At 45.0% G+C, this 22,574-nt stretch overlaps 2 protein-coding genes across 3 annotated transcripts; both read left to right on the top strand.

Moving 5' to 3' along the window:
* The first annotated feature begins 5,471 nt into the window (after positions 1-5,471).
* Positions 5,472-13,063, top strand: xpnpep2 (X-prolyl aminopeptidase (aminopeptidase P) 2, membrane-bound). The gene is made up of 21 exons (XM_067247167.1): positions 5,472-5,566; positions 6,102-6,166; positions 6,363-6,470; positions 6,662-6,725; positions 7,428-7,532; positions 7,619-7,705; positions 7,886-8,029; positions 8,575-8,676; positions 9,069-9,150; positions 9,328-9,529; positions 9,622-9,711; positions 10,075-10,184; positions 10,339-10,416; positions 10,575-10,646; positions 10,733-10,793; positions 10,879-10,948; positions 11,148-11,252; positions 11,398-11,457; positions 11,545-11,621; positions 11,748-11,837; positions 12,645-13,063. The coding sequence occupies exons 1-21, from the start codon at positions 5,515-5,517 to the stop codon at positions 12,843-12,845; spliced, it is 2,025 nt and encodes a 674-aa protein (XP_067103268.1). The 5' UTR covers positions 5,472-5,514; the 3' UTR covers positions 12,846-13,063.
* A 2,063-nt stretch (positions 13,064-15,126) lies between these two features.
* Positions 15,127-22,566, top strand: sash3 (SAM and SH3 domain containing 3). Of its 2 annotated transcripts, none has more exons than XM_067247165.1 (8): positions 15,127-15,290; positions 17,319-17,414; positions 18,869-19,003; positions 19,304-19,442; positions 19,785-19,942; positions 20,273-20,485; positions 20,684-20,828; positions 21,582-22,566. In XM_067247165.1, the coding sequence occupies exons 1-8, from the start codon at positions 15,210-15,212 to the stop codon at positions 21,815-21,817; spliced, it is 1,203 nt and encodes a 400-aa protein (XP_067103266.1). In that variant the 5' UTR covers positions 15,127-15,209; the 3' UTR covers positions 21,818-22,566. The 2 variants fall into 2 exon arrangements, with proteins under 2 accessions (XP_067103266.1, XP_067103265.1); XM_067247164.1 differs by having other exon boundaries at positions 19,782-19,942; positions 21,582-22,564.
* Positions 22,567-22,574: the final 8 nt, after the last annotated feature.

The raw sequence follows: 22,574 nt of genomic DNA, 5'->3' as shown, positions 1-22,574 counted from the left end.
GCGTTAGTACTCAGGAGACAGTCTGCTGATTATGTAAAGCCCCATCGCGTGTGTGTTTGAGGCGAGCGCCGAGGGGGAAGTGTAGCATCCATCTCGCCTGACCCCTCCCGACCTTCTCATAATCCCGCTCATTCTCACTATCTCACTCCCCATTACCTCACACACACTCACACACATGCCTGCCCAAACCCCCCCCCCCACACACACACACACACCACACCCAAATGTACACAAAAGCAGAAACACACAAGCTCCAACACATTCCCCGGCATGAACACAGACTGCCTCTGCATCGAAGGTGGCAGGCTCATCCTTCAGCAAGGAGAGTGACAGCAGACAGCATACATCATCCACGACTGGTCTCGTCCTCCCTGCTTTCCAGCGGTGACTGACCCTTCTCTCCACCATCAAGGCCCTCTAGGGGATGAGGTCTCCAAAAAACGCAGTCGGTATCTCAAGATGGATCATCAAAGATGGGATACGGTCTACTCACAAACGAGTTTTTAACACCAAACCTGTTTTCTATCAAACCTTCTACCAGGCTCAACCCCCTTTAAAAATCCAATTTGCAGACAGTTATCTTAAAGGTTGTATATTAGGGCACAGAAGGTGTACTGAGCGTGATGCTGAATAATGAACAGCAGTTGTAAATCTACCATCAGCAGCTACTATGTCAAGACATTGCTGCAGCTCTCTCTGCAAACATCGGCTTCGCTGCTTTTGTCTTCTTACCTGATTTACAACCTGCTCTCCTCGGCCTTCACTATCTCTCAGCACAATCTGGTTTCACTTGGCCTCCCATCTCCATTCAAGAGCACTTTGTCAACACCATGAAAGGGGTAGATATTCCTCCTTGGCTGAAGAGCCCCAAATTATGTATTGTGTAGCAGAGAAAAGGAAGACTTATTTCATACAGTTGGTGCTGAAATCAGTAATGCCTTCAAGATGTTGGAAACCACCGGTTTCCAACATGGTTTTTAAGACTTGAAATTAGGTTGTATTTTTCCAACATGCCACAATATCCAGTAATCACAACCCAATTGTGTTGCAAGACCTTCTATAACTGTGTTGACTTTTATCTTGAATACGTAACTTTCTGGGTGTTCAACATCTTGGAAAGGAGACAGTTTTCAAGTGTCGTGCAGCAGGGCCGTAATCATAATATATATTGGGGGGGACACATCCCCCCCACAATATTCAAATCTGGTTAAAATGTCCCCCCCAATATATTGATATAAAAATCTAAATAAAATCTAAATGTGCTACGCAACAACAGGCAGCCACGCACTCTGTCCGAAATTATCATAACAAATGTAATCCTATTCATAACTAAACGTAAAAATTGCCTTTTTATAACTACTAGTATTACTGATACCTTTGTTCTGTACGGGATGTGTAAGCTCGCACTGGTTGGTAAGGATGAGATGAGAGAGCGTGGAGAGGGGAGAAAGCATGAAGAGCGAGGCGGTAGAGAGCGAGTGTCGAGCTAAATATTCCTATAAAAGAGTGAGAAAGTTCAGCAATAGTGTGGACCAGAAGATTTCGTTCCCCCCAATGTTGACTCCATGGCTACGGCCTTGTCGTGCAGAGTATAGAGTGCTGTAGAGATTGTATCAAGCTAAAGGGAAATGGTTGAATTTATAATCTGTTTCCCTGGGAGCTTGAAGTGGCACTAGAAAACAAAGGCGTCTGGGTTATGGAAGTGATTGACCCCAGAGTGACCAGTAGCTGTTTACTCTGCAGCAGGACTGACGTCAGGGGACCTAACTGCTCTCTGCATACGTGACTGAGGTCACTAGCGCACTGTGCAGCAACCTACCTACACAGCTCATAACCCCTGGTTGTGTCTGTCGCACTGTGTCTGTATCTATCTGACTCTGACTCTACACCCCTTCCGTCCTTCCTCTCCTTCTTTTGCTTTTCTGCAAACCACATTCATCAGTTATTTTGACGTTCAGTTTAGATCCGTGGTGTCCACATTCTGTAGTCTTGACAGAGATTTATACTCTGTTGAAAGCCCCCAACAGCCAGCGTTACAGCAGAACACGGTTTCATTCTGAAAATGTTCACAACAATAAACAGGAATGGAGACCACAAACTGAAATACAACTTCCTCAGTGAGTACTGGGGATAAGAACACCCAGGGTGAAAGATAGGGAAGACCACAATCTTACTCTGAAAACATAATAGTTTTCATTGTGAACCCAATCTCTTCTGCACATGCACATACATCCTCATCTATCTGGAAGCTTTCATCCCTCATCCTTCATCCGACAATACTAGTTATATTCAAACTAAATTCACATAACAATAGAACATGATTAAATACAATGGACTAGAATTGTTTTTCATTCATTTGCTGATTTGTGGTGCCTCCATGAACAAATGTGAATCTTTGGCCCTGGTGGTTCTGGTGAGAGGGCAGCCATGTTGGACCCCTCTTACTATCTGTGTGTGTCTGTGGCCATAGTCACCTGCCCTCCCCTGTGCCTCTGAGATAGCTGCTTCGTCTCACCCACTGAACACAGGGAGCCGTTGCCAGGGCTACCATTTATTAATATCAGTCCATAACTTTGAGCGGTGAGCCTCATCTGAGCCGATAACAGGGACCCGCTCTGAATCCTCTGGCACATTTATATACACACCTACATGCTCTGTGCTAGTGCTGCAATTGAAGTGAACTAGAAATTAACACACCAATCAGTCCGGGCTTTTATATAATTGTAATTAGAAGCCGGGTGCTCATTGTAACTGGTGGAAGCTTTGTCCGCTTGTGTTGATCACTAGCGCCCCCTACTTTTGTAAGGCCGATACGTTTATATAAGTAAGAAATCTAAATTAGAGCTGCTCATGTCATATTTTAGGATATTAGGATCTAATGTGAAATGATCATGATACTGCAATTAACAAATTATGTGGAGGCAATTGCAATCATTCCAAAAAGTTTACTTTACCACAAGATGTACAGGAATGTTTCATTTTCTGTTGTTTGTCAATAAATTCAATCAAAATTAGTCAAGGGACAGAGTAATGTTTTACATTCGCTTTTTACATAACACACTGAAAATGGTTAAATGATCTCCAGTTCGGACAAGAAACAAACATGGAGCCGATCTGCCCCCAACTGGTCACTTACTAAAACTGCATTTAGCAACAAGAAGTAGCTCCCCTCTTCTGTAAGGGCAACATGATTTATTTAAATGTGTCTCTATGTAGTGTAAATATACAAGTTTTGCGGTTGCAGTAGAATGTTACTTGAGGGACCGCTGTCGTTTATGTACTTTCTGCATTTATGATTTTCCACTCCTGTTACCACGTCATGTCATGGACTCAAATATGTCTTAGTGGAATAAGTGAGTGACTAAGTTCAGTTGAGTTCTGGATTTTAATACGTATTTATCAATCTGCAGATTGGGAGAGAAAACCAGTCTTCTGACCATAAATGACAACACAACACCAAGCTTAGGTCTCAACCAGGTCTCTCTCCGCTCCGAAAGCCGGAGGACCATCTTTTATAGGGCACAAGAATGTAAACATAGATTGTGACAGTCAGGCAGGAATGATGTTACAACAGTCTCAGAGAAAAAGATTCACTGCTCCCAACACATAACAACTCTCACACTAGAGAGTTCATAGTTGGAGCTCTCCTTGTAGTCATGACAAGGACCGTTTAGCCACTACTTTCTCCTGACCCCGAACATCTATTAACCTGACACATAGACACAATATACTGTTATTAATAGCAAGCTTACATGATAAACGTACTAACTAGTATCCAATGACTAGTTCTATTGATTAGTGATTAATGTAAGCTCACAGGAAATCCCAATTTCTTCCACACAGACCTCATTTCATGTAACTCATTACCTTATAGATTTCCATTCTATAACATAATGTATTCCTACGGTTGCCTGATATGTATGAAGGCGTAAACATTGAGCTGTGTTGTGAGAGATTGCATTCTTTTTTGCTGAACCTCCAATCCCTTAGATGGGCTCTGTGTGTTTGAAGTCTGTGTGTCTTCTTTGTTTTATTGTGTGGTGATGAGAGGTGATCCAGGACAGGGTGTGTCCCTTTTTACTGACAAAAACCTTCCTCCTCCTACACAACAGATGTTGGCCAAACATTAACCGCTGCATGTCATAACTCCCTCTCCCCAACCTCGTACAAGCTATTCTGATCTGTGGCCAAAGTCCAGCAGAGATCCTTCTAGTTCATCTTTAACCTCACACACTGTTAACAAGCTCACACAGTGTGTAGTCATTCACTTTGGTTCGTGTTCGGGCCAGCTGGAATCAAACCTGAGTCTCCTGTGAAGCAGAAGGGCTGTATTGACACGCTGTCCTGGGAAAGTCTGGTAAATAAAACAGCTTCAGAAGCTAACTCCAAGTATTCAGTTAGAGACAAGATCACTCAGAATTCATCCCTCTAGCAAGCTCGCTAACCGTCTCTGACACACTTGGGTGTTTGCTACATCGGATTTCCATAAATCAACACCAGACAGATATCCTAGTAGGCTTCCCAGGATGTGTTGCTATGCAGTAATTGGCCGGGGAGCTTAAGACTCTCCAGGTACTGCACTGTTCAGACTGTGGAACACAGGCTGGTGGCTGATAGCATCTCTGCCCTGCTAAGCCTCTTACTGCTCCCTTCCCTGTGCTGCTCTCAGGCTCGCCGGCATGGACACACGGAGGCTGCATTGTGTTTTCTGTTGAGAGCCCAGAGTGATTTCCAGACATTGTACCTGTGAATCCGCACAAGTTCCCATCCACATGCACACACACACAAACATGTTTCTGTGTGTAAACTCAAGCACACCGACAAACAGCGTGTGTAAGAACACACACAATTCCATAGACACACACACACACGCATATATGTAAATTCAAGCACATCTACAGTACGGGTACAAACACACACAATCACGCACACGGGCTCACACACACTTATCTTGTGTGTGCATCCAGACCCTGTTTTCGGAGCATGAATTGGCTGTGTGCCTGGAGTGTGGGTGCCTCTCATTTTACTGTCAGGACTGAAAAACAAGGTGTCAGAGATACAGAGAGGGAGGATGACCACACAGTGGGACAGTACTATTGCTGGATCGTCGCGTGGCGTCCGGAGGTGTGTGCGATCCGGACCGTTCCTTGCAGGCGTTTCTAGGGACCACTAGTGGACCACGTACAGGGCAGCTGGCCGGACAAGCAGCTGCCAGAGGGTTTTATGGCAGGGAGCAGAGTGATCCTTCAAAGCCAGAGTTCCACCTCTGACTGCACATGATTCTAATCACTGGGCTGAGTGGTGATAGTGTGTGACAGAGACAGAGAGAGAAGAGGGAGAAGAGAGAGAGAGAGAGAGAGAGAGAGAGAGAGAGAGAGAGAGAGAGAGAGAGAGAGAGAGAGAGAGAGAGAGAGAGAGAGAGAGGCACATACCCCATATACACACAGCGTGGGAGCACCTGCTTTGCTGTCATTCTGCCTGTGGACTTCCTTGTGGCAGGCTGGTAGCACCACAATGGCCGGCTCTGGTTGGCTCCTGCTCGTGACTCTGGTGGCGTCTCTCCAAGGTAAAACTTACTTCCATACCAAGTTCATCTGAGAGAATTCATCTGTCTGTGCTAACAAGCACACATCGCATGCTTTTTGGTGTCCGGGCTCATTAACTGCAAAGGAGACATTAGATGGATGCCCTCTGTTGTATTAGTCATGCTGGTTGCTTTATTCATGTCATGTAATGTATTTGCATAAAATGTGTTGGTGAAGAGTCCTGTGAATGTCTGAGCGATCGCATGTATTCATACAGGAGACTGGTCTTGAACAAGGAGCAACTCGTGTATTTTGGGAGTACTATCGTGTTGTGCTTCTGTAATAGCTGGGCTGTGACAGAGTTACATTGTTGGCATCTATCCATGCTGCCTCTTTTGATTCCTTCAGTGTTATGATAGTCACATCTCCTCGTCAGGTGAAGCCAGATGAGTTATCAAACGGAAGCAGGATTCAACTTTGATCTTCAAACGTGCTGACACGGTTCACTGTACAGTAGTGGCAGGGTCATGTAGTTCCACTTTCAAAGTTATTTTCCCCTTGCCTGTGTCCTATCAGGAAACAGCCATGCTCAGGGTTTCTCACAGGAGAGGACTGAGAGGAACTGCTCCGCAACCCCACCGGTATGATTACCCACAATTCCTTTTCTCCAGCTCAGCCAATGTTCCGCCACTAAAAAGACAGTAATGCCACTAAACAATTTTTTTTCATATGAAAGGAAGCTAAATAGTCCTGTGCATATGCTGCTTGCTGGCTGTTCTGGATCATGTGTGAGTAAACAGGTTCAAATGCCTCATATCCCTTTCCTGTGCTGTGCAGTACCTGCCTCCTACAGCGGTGAACACCAGCCAGACACTGCAGGCCTTGAGGGCAGCCATGTCCCTGAACATCTCCGCCTACATCATCCCTGGAACTGATGCTCACCTGGTACCATGACATTCACCTGGTTTCCTGCATGGACTTTAGACAATGTCTTACTGTAGGAGTAAATATGTGTGTGTCTGTGTGCGTTGCACATGTGAATGTGTGAAAGGATTTCATGTCTGTGTTTGTAAGAGGGTGGAAGGGGGCTGTGGATGTGTCTGTATGCCTGACCCCGGGTGTGTTTGTCCTGACAGAGTGAATACATCGCTCCCCGGGACGCCAGGATGGCCTACATTTCTGGCTTCAATGGTTCCTCAGGTGGGTCTCTCATCCTCCCTCGCTCCCTGACCTCCCCCACTCCCCTTTCTTGCTCCCTCTCCTCCTAAAGCTCCCCCTCTTCCTCAGTCCCACTCTTCCTCCTTGCCTTCCTCCCTCCCTTCTCCTTTCCTCTTAGCTTTTCAGTTATTCCGCTCCCATCCTCTCCCCTTCAATCCTCCATTATGCAGTCATTGTAATCTCATTCCACTCCTCCTATCCTCCCATCTGAGTGATTTGACTCTACCTTCTCAGTCCTCTCATTCGTCAGACGTCCCTGTGCTGATTGGTGAGTCAGGGAGACGACTGTCCCAGACTGATGAGCTGCTCAGGGGCTGGTCCATGAATGGGCCATTTGAACTGTTCTGTGGTTTGAGCTCATTAGATGAAACAGATATACACTGTTTGATTTTAATAGCTTAAGAGCTAGTCAGACTGTTTCAGGTTTTACACTGGCAGCTGTAGTCTTTGCAGCTCTTTGGCTTTGTTTAGGACGTTCACACAGAGGTCAAAAACCTTTGTTCTACTAGTGCTGCCTTTGTCATGCGAGTGAAAACTTCTCAAGTGTAAATATGTTATCAATGAGCTATGCTACAGTGTGACATCTGTGGTTCAATAGACTGAACTAGTCATTGAACCAGCAGTCATCCATCCAGCAGTATATAAAAAAAATTTAAATATGACCCAGCGAATGTGATTCCTTAGGCACAGTGGTGGTGACCCAGAAAAGAGCAGTTCTATGGACCGACAGTCGCTACTGGACTCAGGCTGAACGCCAGTTGGACTGCAACTGGGAGCTGGAGAAAGATGGTGAGCAGACACACACACACACACTCTACACCAAAGTTTAACCAGAAACTGCTGCCTCATCTATTTGCTCTGCCTCTCTCCCACAGTTTCCATCAGCAGTTTAACAGACTGGCTCATCTCGGAGGTGGCACTGGGAGAGGCTGTAGGATTTGACCCCTTTCTCTTCTCCATCAGTGAGCACACCCACTGGCTGGCATTGACAGTCTCACATCAATGAAGAGTTACAATAAAACTAAGTAGATTGGAAAGTATTGATCTGACATTTTAGACAAGGAAGCCACAGAGACCATTCACTTGACATTGATTATTGGGTTGCTATATGCACTCTTGATGGCTCCTTTATTTCTCCATAGAAACATATGAGGACTACAGTAAGAACCTGGATCCAGCCAATCGGATCCTCAAATCCATGCGTAATAACCTAGTGGACCATGTGTGGAGCGACAGGCCTCAGATTCCTCCAGATAACCTCACCCGTCTGCCTGACAGGGTCATAGGTGTGTGTGCACGTTTTTGGTGTGTGCTTGCTCTTTGTACATGTGTGGCCTTGCAAAAGGGCAACACCATTACCTTGTCTGTGTGTGTGTGTGTATCAGTGTTTTATATGTGTGTGTGTGTGTGTGCGTGTGCACTTCGGGCTCCTTATCTCTAATCTGATAAATACCTGCAAACAGGACCACAGAATCATGTGGACATCAATCCCAAACTGGACAATATAAAGTTTAATTACTTGTTTATGGTTCCTTATCAGCACATGTCAGTACGGATGAGGACAGTAAGGGAAGCAAACACACAGACGGTACTGTTTGTGTGGGATAAGCCTTCCAGGCTTGCATTAGAGAGTAAATAAACTTTAAATGTAAAGACCATAAAAACAATGGCCATGATATGATGATTATGACCCTGTGTGCCTGTGGGTCTGTGTGTGTGTGTGTGTGTGTGTGTGTGTGTGTGTGTGTGTGTGTGTGTGTGTGTGTGTGTGTGTGTGTGTGTGTGTGTGTGTGTGTGTGTGTGTGTGTGTGTGTGTGTGTGTGTGTGACAGAAAGGACCTGGCAGATGAAGGTGGATCAGATACGGAGTCAAATGAGGAACAATCCTTACAAGCCCACAGCTGTTCTTCTGTCTGCCCTGGATGAGTCTGCCTGTAAGACATCCGTCCACCTTTAAACACTCTTCCTTCATCTCTCTCTTTCTCTCAAATTGCAAAGACATTGTACAAAACAGTAGGTGCCCGTCTGGACACATTGTAACCGGGTGAATTATTCAAAGACGAGAAAGACAAAATAGAGTTAGTCAGAAACCAAAGCTGCAGAACCATCACTGTGTCCATGCAGTCAGATACAACCAGATAACAGATATAAAATCACTGTTAGCTATGCTCCCCTTTCCAACCTGCCTCTAATAAAGACAACACATGGAGAGTCACGAAAGCCAGGCACACACTCCTGGCATTGGTCAATCAGACCTAGCTTGAGTGTCTGCGGAAGACAGAGTAGTAGATTCTGACAACCGCCTCTTGTATTTTTTGTGTTTAAGGGCTCTTCAATCTGCGGGGGAACGACATCCCCTTCAACCCTTTCTTCTACTCCTACACACTCCTGACCTTGGACGATATCCGGTGAGATGGAAGACATTCTATATTCTTTACAGAGCAATTTCCATGTTGTGTGTATTTTGCCAGGAAATGATCTGATTAGGACCAGAGGATATTACAGCAATCCTTCTCTTCCTTCTCATCTTTTCCTCGCTCTCTCTGCCCCTTCCTGTCTTTCCCCCTCCCCCTTATGTCTCCCAGGCTCTTTGTACACACGGAAAGAGTGAGCGAGGACTTGCAGCTCTACCTGAACTCCTCCTGTAACTCTGCCCTCTGCGTTCAGTTGATGGACTACGACAACGTTCGGGAGAACCTCAGGGAATATGTGAGCAATCCTGACGTGAAGGTGTGGATTGGAACTGAGTACACCAACTACGCCCTCTACGAGATAATCACTCCACAGGTGAGGCAAACGGCTCCAAACAAGCTGAGGAAGGTGAGCTGAAGCGCCTGCGGTGTGGAATCCCCCATGTTCTCTCTTTCATCCTGTCTCAGGAGAAGCTGCTGACCAGTGCCTACTCCCCAGTGTTGACCACGAAAGCCGTGAAGGACGGAACCGAGGAACAGAACCTGAGAGATGCTCATGTAGGACGATTCGCTCTGCTGCGTCACACACACACACACGCACACACGCACGCACACACACCCACACACATTGTTTTATCTGGGAACAATGCTCTGTTTCTCTTTATAGACTCATCTGTGGTTTCCCTCTCTTATTGAGCCATAAAACTCCCCACAGAGGCACCAGAGGCTCCACAGCCCTGTCTGAGAGCTCTCTGTTCCACTGTCTTATCAGTCCTCATCAGCTGCCCTTCCATTCCGTACTGGCATATTTATGAGACATCGTCCATGTGTCTCTTTGGTTGATGTTGTTCGTTTTACAACAATATTGACGCTGTGTGATAGCACTGTGGGCTCAGTGTGTCTCTGTGTGGCTCTCCGTAGGTGAGAGATGCTGTGGCGGTCATCCAGCTCCTGATGTGGCTGGAGGAGAGCGTTCCACTGGGCAAGGAGACCGAGCTGACCGCTGCACACTACGTGAACGAGCGTCGAAGGTGAAGGGCTTTCACCACACACACACACGTACCCTGGGCCACACACAGCACATAGCAGACTCCTAACACATAACATTCAGCACCCACACACATTCAAACAACATGTGAAGCCTCATGCCTTGCTGTGTGGCTGTGCCTGGCTGGTGCTTCACAGTAAGCAGATGGACAGCAGAGGGCCCAGCTTTGAGACCATCTCTGCCAGCGGACCCAACGCTGCTCTGGCTCATTATAGGTGGGTCTGCACCTGCCAGTACTCCATCTGTCAGTATCCCTCCCCAATGTCAACACAAACTTTAGAGCCTTCATCATGATGACAATATCTAGTTTGGTGTTCCAAATGTTTCTTATGTTACATTATAAATGTTATGATGGGGTTATTTTTAATTGCAGCCCATCTCACGAAACCAGCAGAAAGCTGATTGTGGATGAGATGTATCTGGTGGACTCAGGTGGCCAGTATCTGTGAGTAAATATTCCAGCCTGTAGGGCGTCTACCGCTCAAACTCACTGTCTGACATACTGTCGATGAATCTTGCTTGTATTTGTAGGGACGGGACCACTGACATCACAAGGACGGTGCACTGGGGGACGCCCACAGACATGCAAAGGGTACATGTGCAAGGACATTTTTCTCATTTCAATTTCAAATAACTTTTCACTAATCTAACATTCTCAATGTCTTGCACTGTTAAAGGAGGCCTTTACCCGAGTGCTTATGGGGAATATTGAGATATCGCGCACCATCTTCCCATCAGGAACAAGAGGTCTGTGTACAGCATCGAGCATTCGCTCAAATCACGTGTTATAGTGATGCTCAATCGAGCCACTAGAGAGCACTATGTTTCCACTGATTTACCAGGCAGCACATCCTCAGCCTGCTTCTCATTCGATTTTAGAGTTAGATTTAAACAGGAAAGGGTGTACAATATGCGGTTCCTAATGTGTCTTTCTGCTTATCAACAGGGGTAAACATAGAGATGCTGGGCCGCCGGGCATTGTGGGAAGTGGGGTTGAACTACGGCCATGGGACAGGTCACGGTGTGGGGAACTACTTCGGCGTCCATGAGTGTACGACCACTTCACGTGTACTCATACTATCAGTATAAATACAATTATATGACTTATAAGTCATGTTTTATCTTAAAATCTGAAGTTGTCTGCCCACACTGTTTACTCAAAATGTGCATTGATCCTCTGTCCCTTTGTCTCCCAGGGCCTGTTGGTTTTCAGTCCAATAACATTCCATTCCGGGAAGGCATGTTCACCTCCATAGGTAAGGCTTTCATCCGAGCCAAACCTTGACTGCCTGGCTTGACATTTTAAGATTTAGTTGTCAATGAGCCTTTGCTTTCTGTCTCAGAGCCAGGGTATTACAAAGAGAATGACTTTGGGATCCGTATAGAAGACGTTGCTGTTGTTGTTCCTGCCACCACCAAGGTGGAGTACTGCCTATAGACTCAAATACAGTGAATGAGAAATAACTCATCCTGTTCACCTGTGATTGTACGTGCAGTTTTTGTAATGTAATGGTGTGTGGTTCTCTGCCTGCGTTTGTCTCTCTAGTATGGGAACAACTACCTGACCTTTGACACCGTGTCTCTGGTCCCCTACGACAGGAAACTGATTGACACCTCACTTCTGAGTCCACAGCAGGTAACACAACACAAACTCACTCAATGACGTTCTTCATGACAGCGCCATAGTAAAACAGCAATTACCATGTCAGCAAGAAAAACATAATGACAATGAGTCAAAGACTTAATAAAGACAAGTTGAAATAGGAATCACTTGGCGCCATATGGTAGCAAAAGAGTTGTTTGATTTCTTTGTAGAAGTTGAAATTTCCCATTTTACTGCACTAGTAAAAGTCCCATAGAATAGGTGTTCCTGGTATGTATGCTAGTGATGACGTCAAAGAGAAACGTGGCTGATGTTTCTCTCAGATAAGTGTTGGTTGTTTCCTCCTAAAAAAAACTTTTCTCAGCCACGCACTTCAGCATTTCTGTGCATCTAAACTCTGTTCGAACCATATGTGAAATCCAGCTGTGATATTAAAAAAAATGTATTTGTGGTTTCACAACCAGAGCAGCTACTTTCACAATGTCCACTGTATTTGAAATGGAAAAAATGTTTTATGGTGAAATATGGTATACTGCAAGTGTACAACATTATGAGGTCATTTATAAACGTCAACAGTGTCATACTGCTGCTAGAAGTAGATCTAGGTCAACATGCAATAATGCATTCATTCAAGCAGACACATTTATCCAAAGCGATATACAGCACAGGGGGGATTTTAAACTACAATCAACAACAACAAGCTGCAGAATGACTTTAGCCCAAAATTCTATCTCCCGGTAGACACACTGTGTAAAACAGAACACTGCATTTGGATAGCCTCTGACTGTACTGATGAATGTGCCCCCCCCCCCCCCCCCCCCCACACACACACACACACAGCTCCAGTGGCTGGACACGTACTACCAGACTATCCGCAGGCTGATGGTCCCAGAGCTGGAGGGGCAGGGTCTGGTGCAGGAGAAGAAGTGGCTGTTGAAACACACAGAGCCCTTCCACACAGCTGGCTCCTCTGCTGCTGTGTCCTCCCTCTCTCTGACCCTGGCCGCCCTCACCACGGCACTCTTCCAGCACGTCCTCTGAAGACCACACTCCTGGTCCTCTCCCTCTCTGTCACCAGCAAGCAGAGCTGGGACTGCGCTTGCTGACACAGTTTGGAAGTACACACTAGAATGCTTCAGGGTGAAATATGGATTTGTAACTGTCGATCGTTTGCTTTTGATTCGTGTTTTTCTTTCACCCTGACTTTTTGGGTTTTGATGTACTGTTAATATGTGAAAATTGACCTTTTTTGACCTTCACTCTGTCTCCAATCTGTTCTGAATTAGATTGTTCAGCACTACATATAAGATTTCCTGTCTTTGGTCAATGCCACTGTACAGTACAGTATGATTAATAATTTATTAAAAGAGGACTATTTCTCTATTCCTGGTTGGCATTGACAGTTTGTCTATAAATTAAGATGCAGTATTGCCACACTACTTTGACACAAACAGGTAAACTAACTAATTTTAACTGTACAGATTCAGCATCATAGTGTACCTGAACATGATGCATGTTATGTTGCAATGTTTGTCATTTAATTTTTTTCTGATACTGTGGGTAATTTATATCTTGAGCGCTGTTCAATAGACAGTCCTTCTTACAGCTTAGTTATTGGTCGTATTATGGTCTCACTTAGAGCTTCACCCTCTCACCAGGCCTGAGAAGAGCTTCACCCTTTCACCACTGTGTGAGGCGTTTTCACCAGGCTTGTGAATAACTCTCGAGACTTGCATGTCCCACATGTGAAGAGCTCATTCCAGCTCATGTACCGTTGCCTGGCAACAGATATCGCAGAGCTTAGTTGCCAGTAAGGTGTGAATGTGTTTTTTTTCTTCTAGGATGTCTGCCCTGCATTCAAGCAGAGCCACCTCTCCCCCCTTCAGTTGTTTGGTTTTTATTGCAGAAGTTTCCATGGCGTAGTACGGATAGTGTCGTACAAAAAGGCTCTGAGAATTTACCAGAACACTCAGAGGGATTTAGATTTCAGGATCTGTGATGAAAGGACCATAGAGAAAGAGGAACACCAAGATGACAATATGATTGTCCTCATATGACATCATTGTTTTTGTCGAAGCAGAGCTGCTTCCAGATAGTTCCAGACAAATAACCATATACAAAACTTTTACACACTTGTTGTCTCTAAAGTATGTTCATTCTGTACTGGGTACATTTCTGACCCACAACATTTTGCACACAAACAAACAAAAAAAGAAACCCAAAGTAGGGCATGTTTCAATCATGTGGTCTGCCAACAATCCAAAATACACACACACCATCCCGCACACACTGCACATACTGTTCCCTACACATGTGCACAAGTGCATGACATGTTGTCAGTCTAATGTTAAGTGTTCCATTGCAACTCATACAGGGTGCCATGTCAAGGCATCCTCCTATATTTTATAACCGTCCGTCAAGTTTGGGTTCTTGATTATGTTTCTTCATGAATTTCAAAATGCAAACAAATCTGCCAGTGTATGTGTCTTGTTGCACCAAGTGTCTGCACCTGCCCAGAGATAGTTGTCAGTTGTGTCATCTCATCTATTTCACTTCCAGGGCGTTCTGGGAAAGCACCTGTGAGTGACTGCATAAAATACAATTAAAAAAAACTTGAATTTTAAACATTCCACCCATTAAGGCCTTCTGGGCAATTTATGGCCAGAATCATAATCAGCCTACCTGACACAACGTTAGTCCTCTCTACCCTCATAGCAGACAGTGGCATAGTCATGCTTCAGAGGAAGAGTGGTAGACTGGAAAATGTGCCTGTGTAAGAGTGGATAGTAAGAGAGAATAGCCCAGCCGTTTTAAATGGCCACCACCAAGATGTGTGCCCAGTCCAAACCTCCATATAGTGGGTCAAATGAAGAGGAAGAATTGGTTTACAAAGACGTGTTATATGCACAAGAGCAATGACTCACAAACACACTTGCTACAGCTGTCTTTGCGGTTGTTATGCAAGAAGTAAACATAGCATGTCATGTTCTGCCTTTTGTTCTGCAGCAAAAATATAAAACATGTTATACCCTCACATACTACTTTACACTACTTTTATATTTGATACCCCCACATACTATTTCTGCCCTCTAGTAGAGTTTTTGAACGCATATTTTGAGACTATACATTGTCAGGTTTAACTTGTTAAATGTGCAATTCCAGTAAAGGATATCCAGCACAGTCAACCAAAACACACAAAAAAAAGTGAACTTCTGTAGTTCCTGTGTGATCATGTGACTTCCTCCCAGTCTTTGCGTTGCACTCTACTGCGCAGGAAGTGAGTTTCTTCTCTTTGTGTTTTGTCTGAGAGCTCTAACTGTGACAGCAGAGTGGCAGGAGGCTGCGTTGTCTACTTCTGTGCCTGGCCGGTTCAGATTTTTGAAGATCCCAGGTCCACTAAGCAACATGCTGCGGCGAAAACCTTCCAACGCCTCAGAGAAGGAGAAGGAAAAGGAGAAGGAGCAGGGGCAGGTTCAGAAGAAGAAGGTGAGGTTTGTGTAGATAGACCATCATTTGGTGAGGTGACAGTAGGACTTTAGTGAGGGCATGCCATTTTTCCAATTTTATGAAATACAATTTATGAGTGACTTAGAAGAGCCATATGACTATTACAATAAGTTAGTCAACCTCTGATGCAAGTAGAAAAAGTCAAAGAGCACCCTGTCAAAGCACATCTTTGTGTGACAGGATGTACAAAGCCTTTGTGGTGATCTAAAACCACAGTGAACCTGAAACCAAGCAAATGTGCACTCCTATTTATGGGTACCAAGAGACAGAAGACAGAGCAACACCAGAAAATCAGAAGAGAGCCTTTAGAACTCTTTAAACAAGTTCTCTAAGTTCTCCTTCAGTAGGTCAACACTGTGATGGTGGCAGTTTGGATTCAGTTTGAGTCAGACCAGGGTCTGTGGCTTCTCTGGTTGTGCTAGCTGGCTGCTTCACTCCTACGCCTCACAATAGTTCCCTGCTTTTCCATCCTTGACTCATCTTCTGTGGTCTAGTCCTGGCTGCAACACACATCTCATTACCCCCGCTCTCTCACCCACCCATCACCAGCACCGCCATAATGCTTATGAGCGCACACAGAAGAACAATTTAATTCTTTATTTTTCGGCAATGATTATTTCACCTCCTGTACAGCACTTTGTTCAACCGTGTTTATTTTAAAGTGCTCTATAAATGAATGTTGATTGAATATTAATGAACTAACTTTGGATTGATCTGTTAGGTACCATTCAGGAGCACAGAGAGAACAGTTTATAGAGAACAGTAAGAATAATGACTTGAAAAATCAGTCAGAAGCTTTGCAACTAGGTTTGATTGAGATGTAAGATCCTTACTCATGCATGTAGATTCATGCATGTGTTTAAATTCTGCTCCCATGCCAAATCACTCAGCTCTGACAGCTGCTGTAGATGGTTTAATAAGCATAAAGCAAACATCTTCAGCAAAGATAGCCGGAGTCTACCTAACATCACCAGACATCAAGGCTATCTGTCTGTCTGCAATGATTGGCTGGCAACCGTTGCCCAACATGTCTACTTCCTGTGGTTTTAACAAGAAGCAAGAAGGCTGGGTTGTGATAAGAACTGACTGTAGAGTAGGTCTAAAGGCTGACGGAAAATAATGGATGCACTGTGTATATGAGAGAACTGGAATTAATAATTACAAGTGGCTTTTGTAATGCATACATTTGATTCTGTCATTTTCTTAGTGGCCAGGATCAGCTCAAAATAAAACTAATTGCACAGGACAAATGACTAATTTAATTGAGCATAATCAAGTTCTACATGCTACATATATTTGACAGCAGTAATCATGAATAGTTGAGACTTGTTAGATGCGTCACATTTCATTCTCTAGCTACGAACCCCTCATCCTCTGTCCTTGTTATTGATTTCTGCTCCAGGAAAGGGACTGTGGGGACTTTCACTAACAGCTGCCATCTGTGCTGCCACATTAGGAGCTGTCTCATTTAACTCTGTAAATATTGATCATGTTTTATAACTCATCACTCAACACAGCACAATAACTAAGTCTTGATAAAGGGTTATCTTATGAGCCTTCATTGATAGACGGACTGAAATTGCAGGTTATTGGTTTTCTCAAAGTAAGAACGTCAAACAACAGCATTGTAATGGTAAAAGCATTACCATTACAAGTTGAAACCAGGGGGGGGGGGGTTGGGGGGTTCGGTGCAACGATGATTTTCAAAAGGCACAGGTCAGGTGTTTAAGTATTTATTAGAAAACACATTTGCATCACTGTCATGTTCTACTAACCTTGACAAACACTAGCTTTAGCCTCCCCTCAGCTGTGAACAATCATTTCCTCTTCCTCAAATGTAAATATATTTCCAAGCTGTGTTTTATACAACACCTCTTTATTATACTGTATGATCAATATATAACACGATTATATCTGCTGGTTTTTCACAACGCTATGACTTTGGAGACTGGGGTTAGCAGTTCCAAATGGCAGGCGCTGCATCCATGTTCTTGTCTGTGTCCCCAGCTCACACTGCAGAGGTCCAGCAGCTTCAAGGACTTCATGAAGCCCAAGCCCTCCTCTCCTACAGTGACTGACAGCGACTTCACCTTGAATGAGACAGTATGTTTGTTACCAGGCTCGCACACGTGCACCTTATGCACGCATGCACACATGCACGCACGTGCACTCACTCATAGTTCTGTGTTCTAGTTTACATTTACATTTAGTTATTTAGCAAACGCTCTTATCCAGAGCGACTTACAGTAGGTACAGGGACATTCCCCCGAGGCAAGTAGGGTGAAGTGCCTTGCCCAAGGACACAACGTCATTTGGCACAGCCGGGAATCGAACCAGCGACCTTCGGATTACTAGCCCGATTCCCTAACCCCCACCTGACTCCCTTATAATTCGTTTCATCTTCATCCACAATCCCCACATCGTGCCAAACCACAGCTTTAGATATACAAGAAGTATTCAGGTTCTGCTTCCCAAAATGACCAAAATAAGAACTGAGACCAACAGTGGTTCATTCCAGCACTTCCTCGGGTTGTCACGGCATGTCATCTATTGTAATTAAAATTGGAAATGCAATGGTTTCTTTACAGTAGTTTACATGCAGACTGCGTGAAAGCCAAGAGACAAGGAGTTACATAGAAAGTTGTCAGAGGATGAAGTTGAGAGTTGCATGTTAACCACATTGACACAGTGTACCCAGGAAGGATGTCCTCCATGGTGAAAGTTAGTCAGGCAGAGAACCTCTGCTCCGGCAGACAGGATGCTTCCCCTCATACACACTTCAGTCCTCTGCAGCTAATGAGCTCTCTCAAACAGCATGACTCCATTCCCATTCTGTGCCCTCTGGTCGTGATTAAAAATTGAGTTAACTGCCCACGCGGTGCTCCAGTGGAGTCTCACTTTTTAAAAGTGTTTCTTTCACGTGTGTGCATGATACTGTATGTGTGTCTTTCATGTATGTGTGTTTCTTATTCCTCTGTGTTAGCTAGTGTTAGAGACACATGGGGTCAACAAGTTTAGTAGTACGATCCATTGTGCACATGATGCAATGTGCTGGTGAAGGTTGCTTATTACACAACAAGAGTTTCTGTTCAGGGAGGAGCCTGTATGAGTCACTGTGGTAAGGGTGGTGGAGGTGTCTAACCCGAGCACTGCTGTATTCCTCTCTACTGAGGCCTGCTGGTGACTGACTCTAACACGCACCATGCTTAGCTGGAAGTGTTCTTCAGGAACTACATTTACATACACACTAAGTTCCGACTGCTGATTCATGATACACATAGGCTGTGTGTGTGTGTGTGTGTGTGTGTGTGTGTGTGTGTGTGTGTGTGTGTGCGTGTGTGTGTGCATGTGTGTGACAGAGAGAACATATCCGAGTATGCAGTACATCATGTAATTAACTGTACTGTGTTTTTCAGTAATTCTAAACACAATTACAGCATGTGATCACTTCCTGGCAACAACGACAACTGCTTTCATCCATCTCTTCATTGTTAGGCTGATGAACATGGGCCCACTGAGAGCTTTGTAATGATTGGTTACCAATCCCATCCCTGCAGGTGGAAGAGAATGCACAAGGGGAGGATAATGCGAAACATGGCATGAAGCTTGGGAAGAAATGGCGTAACATGGTATCACGCACCATGACCCGCAAAACATCCAAGATGGTTCAGAAGGCTCTTGCTGAGGAGGGGGTGAGTTCCCACATTTCTGGTTATACAAAATACGAATTTGTTTTACTATAACTAGTGCTAAAATAGACACAGATATGTACTGTATAGGTTAAATAGGGATTCATTCTTAATATAATCTTGAACGCTAGTGCATGAACACCGCCGTCTCTGTTCTGCCTCTTTAAACACGAAAACAAGGTGACAAAGGATTGAAAATATCTCCCCCTGGTGGACATATATATAGAGCATGTTGGAACAAAGGCTTGTGTGAGTGTCACCAGCACATTGATGAACTACACTGTTGTCCTCTTGTTGTTCCAGGGGGAGAGTGGAGATGAGGGCCCTGGGTCCCCCGTCACTGACTGGCTCCCAGGCCTGATCACAGGTCAACGGACCTCAGTGTGTTCCACCGGCTCAGAAGACACAACACCCAGCCCAGTCTCTCAACAGCTGTCTGGCTGTAAGCTAAACCTCCACATATGTCACAGAAACCCCATGATACAGCGCACTGGGAAATCAGGATTTTTGTTCAAGGATATCTATTCTTATAGGGGTCAAAGGGTGTCTTTTCTTACAGAGGTTGAATAGTTCCTGTTTTTATAGGGTTTACAGAAAATGGCATCTAGTCTCATCGGGGTTATGGGGTGTCTATTGCTGTAGGACTTAAAGGGTGTCTAGTTGTATAGGGGTAGGGGATTTATAACATGAAAGTCTATATACAGCTAAACACATCAGGCACAATATGACCTTCTCCTATAGGTTGTGAGTGTCTGAATGTGTGTCCTTCCCTGCTGTGCAGCAGGTGGGGATCGCCAGAGCCTCGACAGTGGCTACAGCCAGAGAGACAGCATGAGACTGGAGGAGGCTGGCAGTGTCTACACAGGACCCTTCTGTGGCCGTGCCCTGGTCCACACAGACTTCACCCCCAGCCCCTACGACATCGAGTCCCTCAAGCTCCAAGTGAGTATTCCAAATGGCTGTGGCCCTGTTCTAGGTTCCTCATTAGAGTAGGTTGGACTGGCCATGCTCTTCGCCCTCTCTGGGGATCTGGTTAGAAGATGGGAGATGATGGAACAGTTCCGCAGTCACTCATCACTGAATCCACAAGGCCAATTCTTCACAGACCCCCGAATGAGACCATTGAAGGAGATCTAACCCAATTACGTTGCCAATACTCCATTTGTCATCGCGCTATAGAATTACTGTATACAGAGCTGCTGTGCAGGACACAGACCCATGTCATGGAACAAACCAGGAATTGGGTCATGTTTTCTGCTTTCTTCCCTGCAGAAAGGAGACATCATCCAGATTATTGAGAAGCCCCCAGTGGGCACCTGGACAGGGAAGCTCAACAACAAAATGGGTTCATTCAAGTTCATCTACGTCAACATCCTCCCCACTGAGGCCAGCCCGCCCATTAGGAAACGTTGCCACAGCAAGACCCAGCGGACCAAGACCAAGCCCAAGACCCTGGAGGAAGTTCTGGAGAGGATCGGCCTGACGGTAAGACTGTCAGCGTCTGACGATCATCTAAAACACACCAACACACGTGTTAATTGACTAAAACACGTACCCGAGCTATCGCTTCAGCTCAGCCGATCTGCACCGTACTACCAGGGGGCGTAACAAGTATCTTAAAGGGTTTTCCCCCATGGATGATGGCTGAGATGATATGGTGGTGACGTCCCTCTGTGTTTCCAGGAGCTGAGCTCTCTGCTGTCCATGCACGGCTTCCAGAGCCTGGAGGACTTTGGGGGTCTGAAGGAGTCTCACCTGAACGAGCTCAACATCACCGACCCCGAGCAGCGCACCAAGATCCTGACGGCCACAGAGCTGCTGAGAGACTGTACGTCCCCCCCTCCCCCTCCCACACACGCTGCGGTGTCACGTTGTGTTGTACACACCTGTCGTCACGGACTGTGATGTGAAGTCGTACACACGCTCACCAACATTCTTGTTTCACTAGTAATGCCAATACGGTTCTCCTTCCTAAAAAGCAAGACATGAGTATTATTTATGACGTACTTAGTTTTACTGATGCATCACCAGTTTGCCTTCCTCCGCAGTAAGCTGCCTCATTAGATTCATGTTATGTGGCATAATTGCACAAGGTTCCTCACATCTTCATTAAGCCCACTGGCCCTGTTTAAAATCAAACTTCCTCTCAGAGGTGCTTTGATATGAGCGCCCACTCTCCCTTCCTGCAGCTACATGATTAGGCCTAATTTAAACACCTGTCCTGTAGATGTTTCCTTAGCCTGACCAAACTTGAGAGGACGTCTTTTAACCTGGTGGTTAGCTGAGGCTATGAGCTTCCCCATGTTACTCATGCTACTACTGACCACTCCGCCAACGAAGGCACTGATATAATAGTGTGATATGCTGTCTGCATACAATCTTAATGCCCTATAAGAACCCAATATGCTTCAAATCCCATTACATTTGGGGTTATACACTGTGTATTGATCTGTTACATTTGGACTGTGAAGAATAGTCAATGAGAGGAGATGCTCAAGTCTATATAAAGCAGAATGTGGCGTTAAAACATGACATGTTCTGAGCTGTTCTGGTTACATCTCTGGGCTTTTGTCTTGTCCAGCGGATGATGAGTCAGATGCAGAGGAGGAGGACAGGCCTGTGGAGAAGAGCGACATGCCTCGGGACTCTGGCTGCTTCGAAAGCTCCGAGAACCTGGAGAACGTACGTGAGGAACTGGAGATGGAACCCGAAGACCAGAACCAGGATCCAGAGGTGCAAGAACGGGCCGACGAGGACAACCAGCGGGGTTCTGTTGAGGAGCAGCTGCAGGAACTGACGGTGGAGGAGAACTCATGAGAACCTGGAAGAGAACCGTCTGTAACCTTCACCTCTGAATGGTCTCCAGGAAACCAGCTGACTCTACAGACTGGCATTCATCAAGTGCCTCTCAGAGTCGGTATGCAACGTGACAAAGTATCATCAATGTATACCTTTTGTGATAACTCATATGTCTTCCAGTTTATGCGTCCTAGTTTTACATGCTCTGTAAACCTTCCCACAAATGCTGTGTATGATTGCAGGGATTGCAAGTATTACATCCCAATATAAAGTTGATTGAGACTGGGGTTTACGCTTTAACAATACACAGGATGGATGGAGAGAGCATTTCCTCTGAGATGCTGTGTCATATTTTATCAGGCTATTGAACTGTCATTAAGTATATTGTATGCTTGTCAGTGTTTAGTGAAATGTTACTTCATGAATATCATGAACTGTTCTATACAATTAACTTGCATCGTACATTTGCTTACTTTGTTCTGTCCAATTTCTACTGTAAGATAAGTTGTTTTGTTACCTTACCTATGTGATGTCTTCAGTCAACTATTTCTACCCCTTCGGTGTGTGTGTTTTAGGATGATTGAAATATATCATATAAAAAATATGAATTTGTGACATACTGTATAGTAGTAAGCAGGGACAGGGACTTAGACAACCTAGCATCCAGTCAGGATGTCCATCTGATTTACTGTTAAATGTTGTCCATTTTTCCATGTCGGTGCATGATGTTTTGGAATGTTTTTCTGTAAATAAAGTTTAAATAAAAAATTTAATT

The sequence above is a fragment of the Osmerus mordax genome, chromosome 12 (assembly GCF_038355195.1).
Source record: "Osmerus mordax isolate fOsmMor3 chromosome 12, fOsmMor3.pri, whole genome shotgun sequence".
Classification (NCBI taxonomy): Eukaryota; Metazoa; Chordata; class Actinopteri; order Osmeriformes; family Osmeridae; genus Osmerus; species Osmerus mordax.
This window is presented reverse-complemented; position numbering and strand designations above follow the sequence as displayed.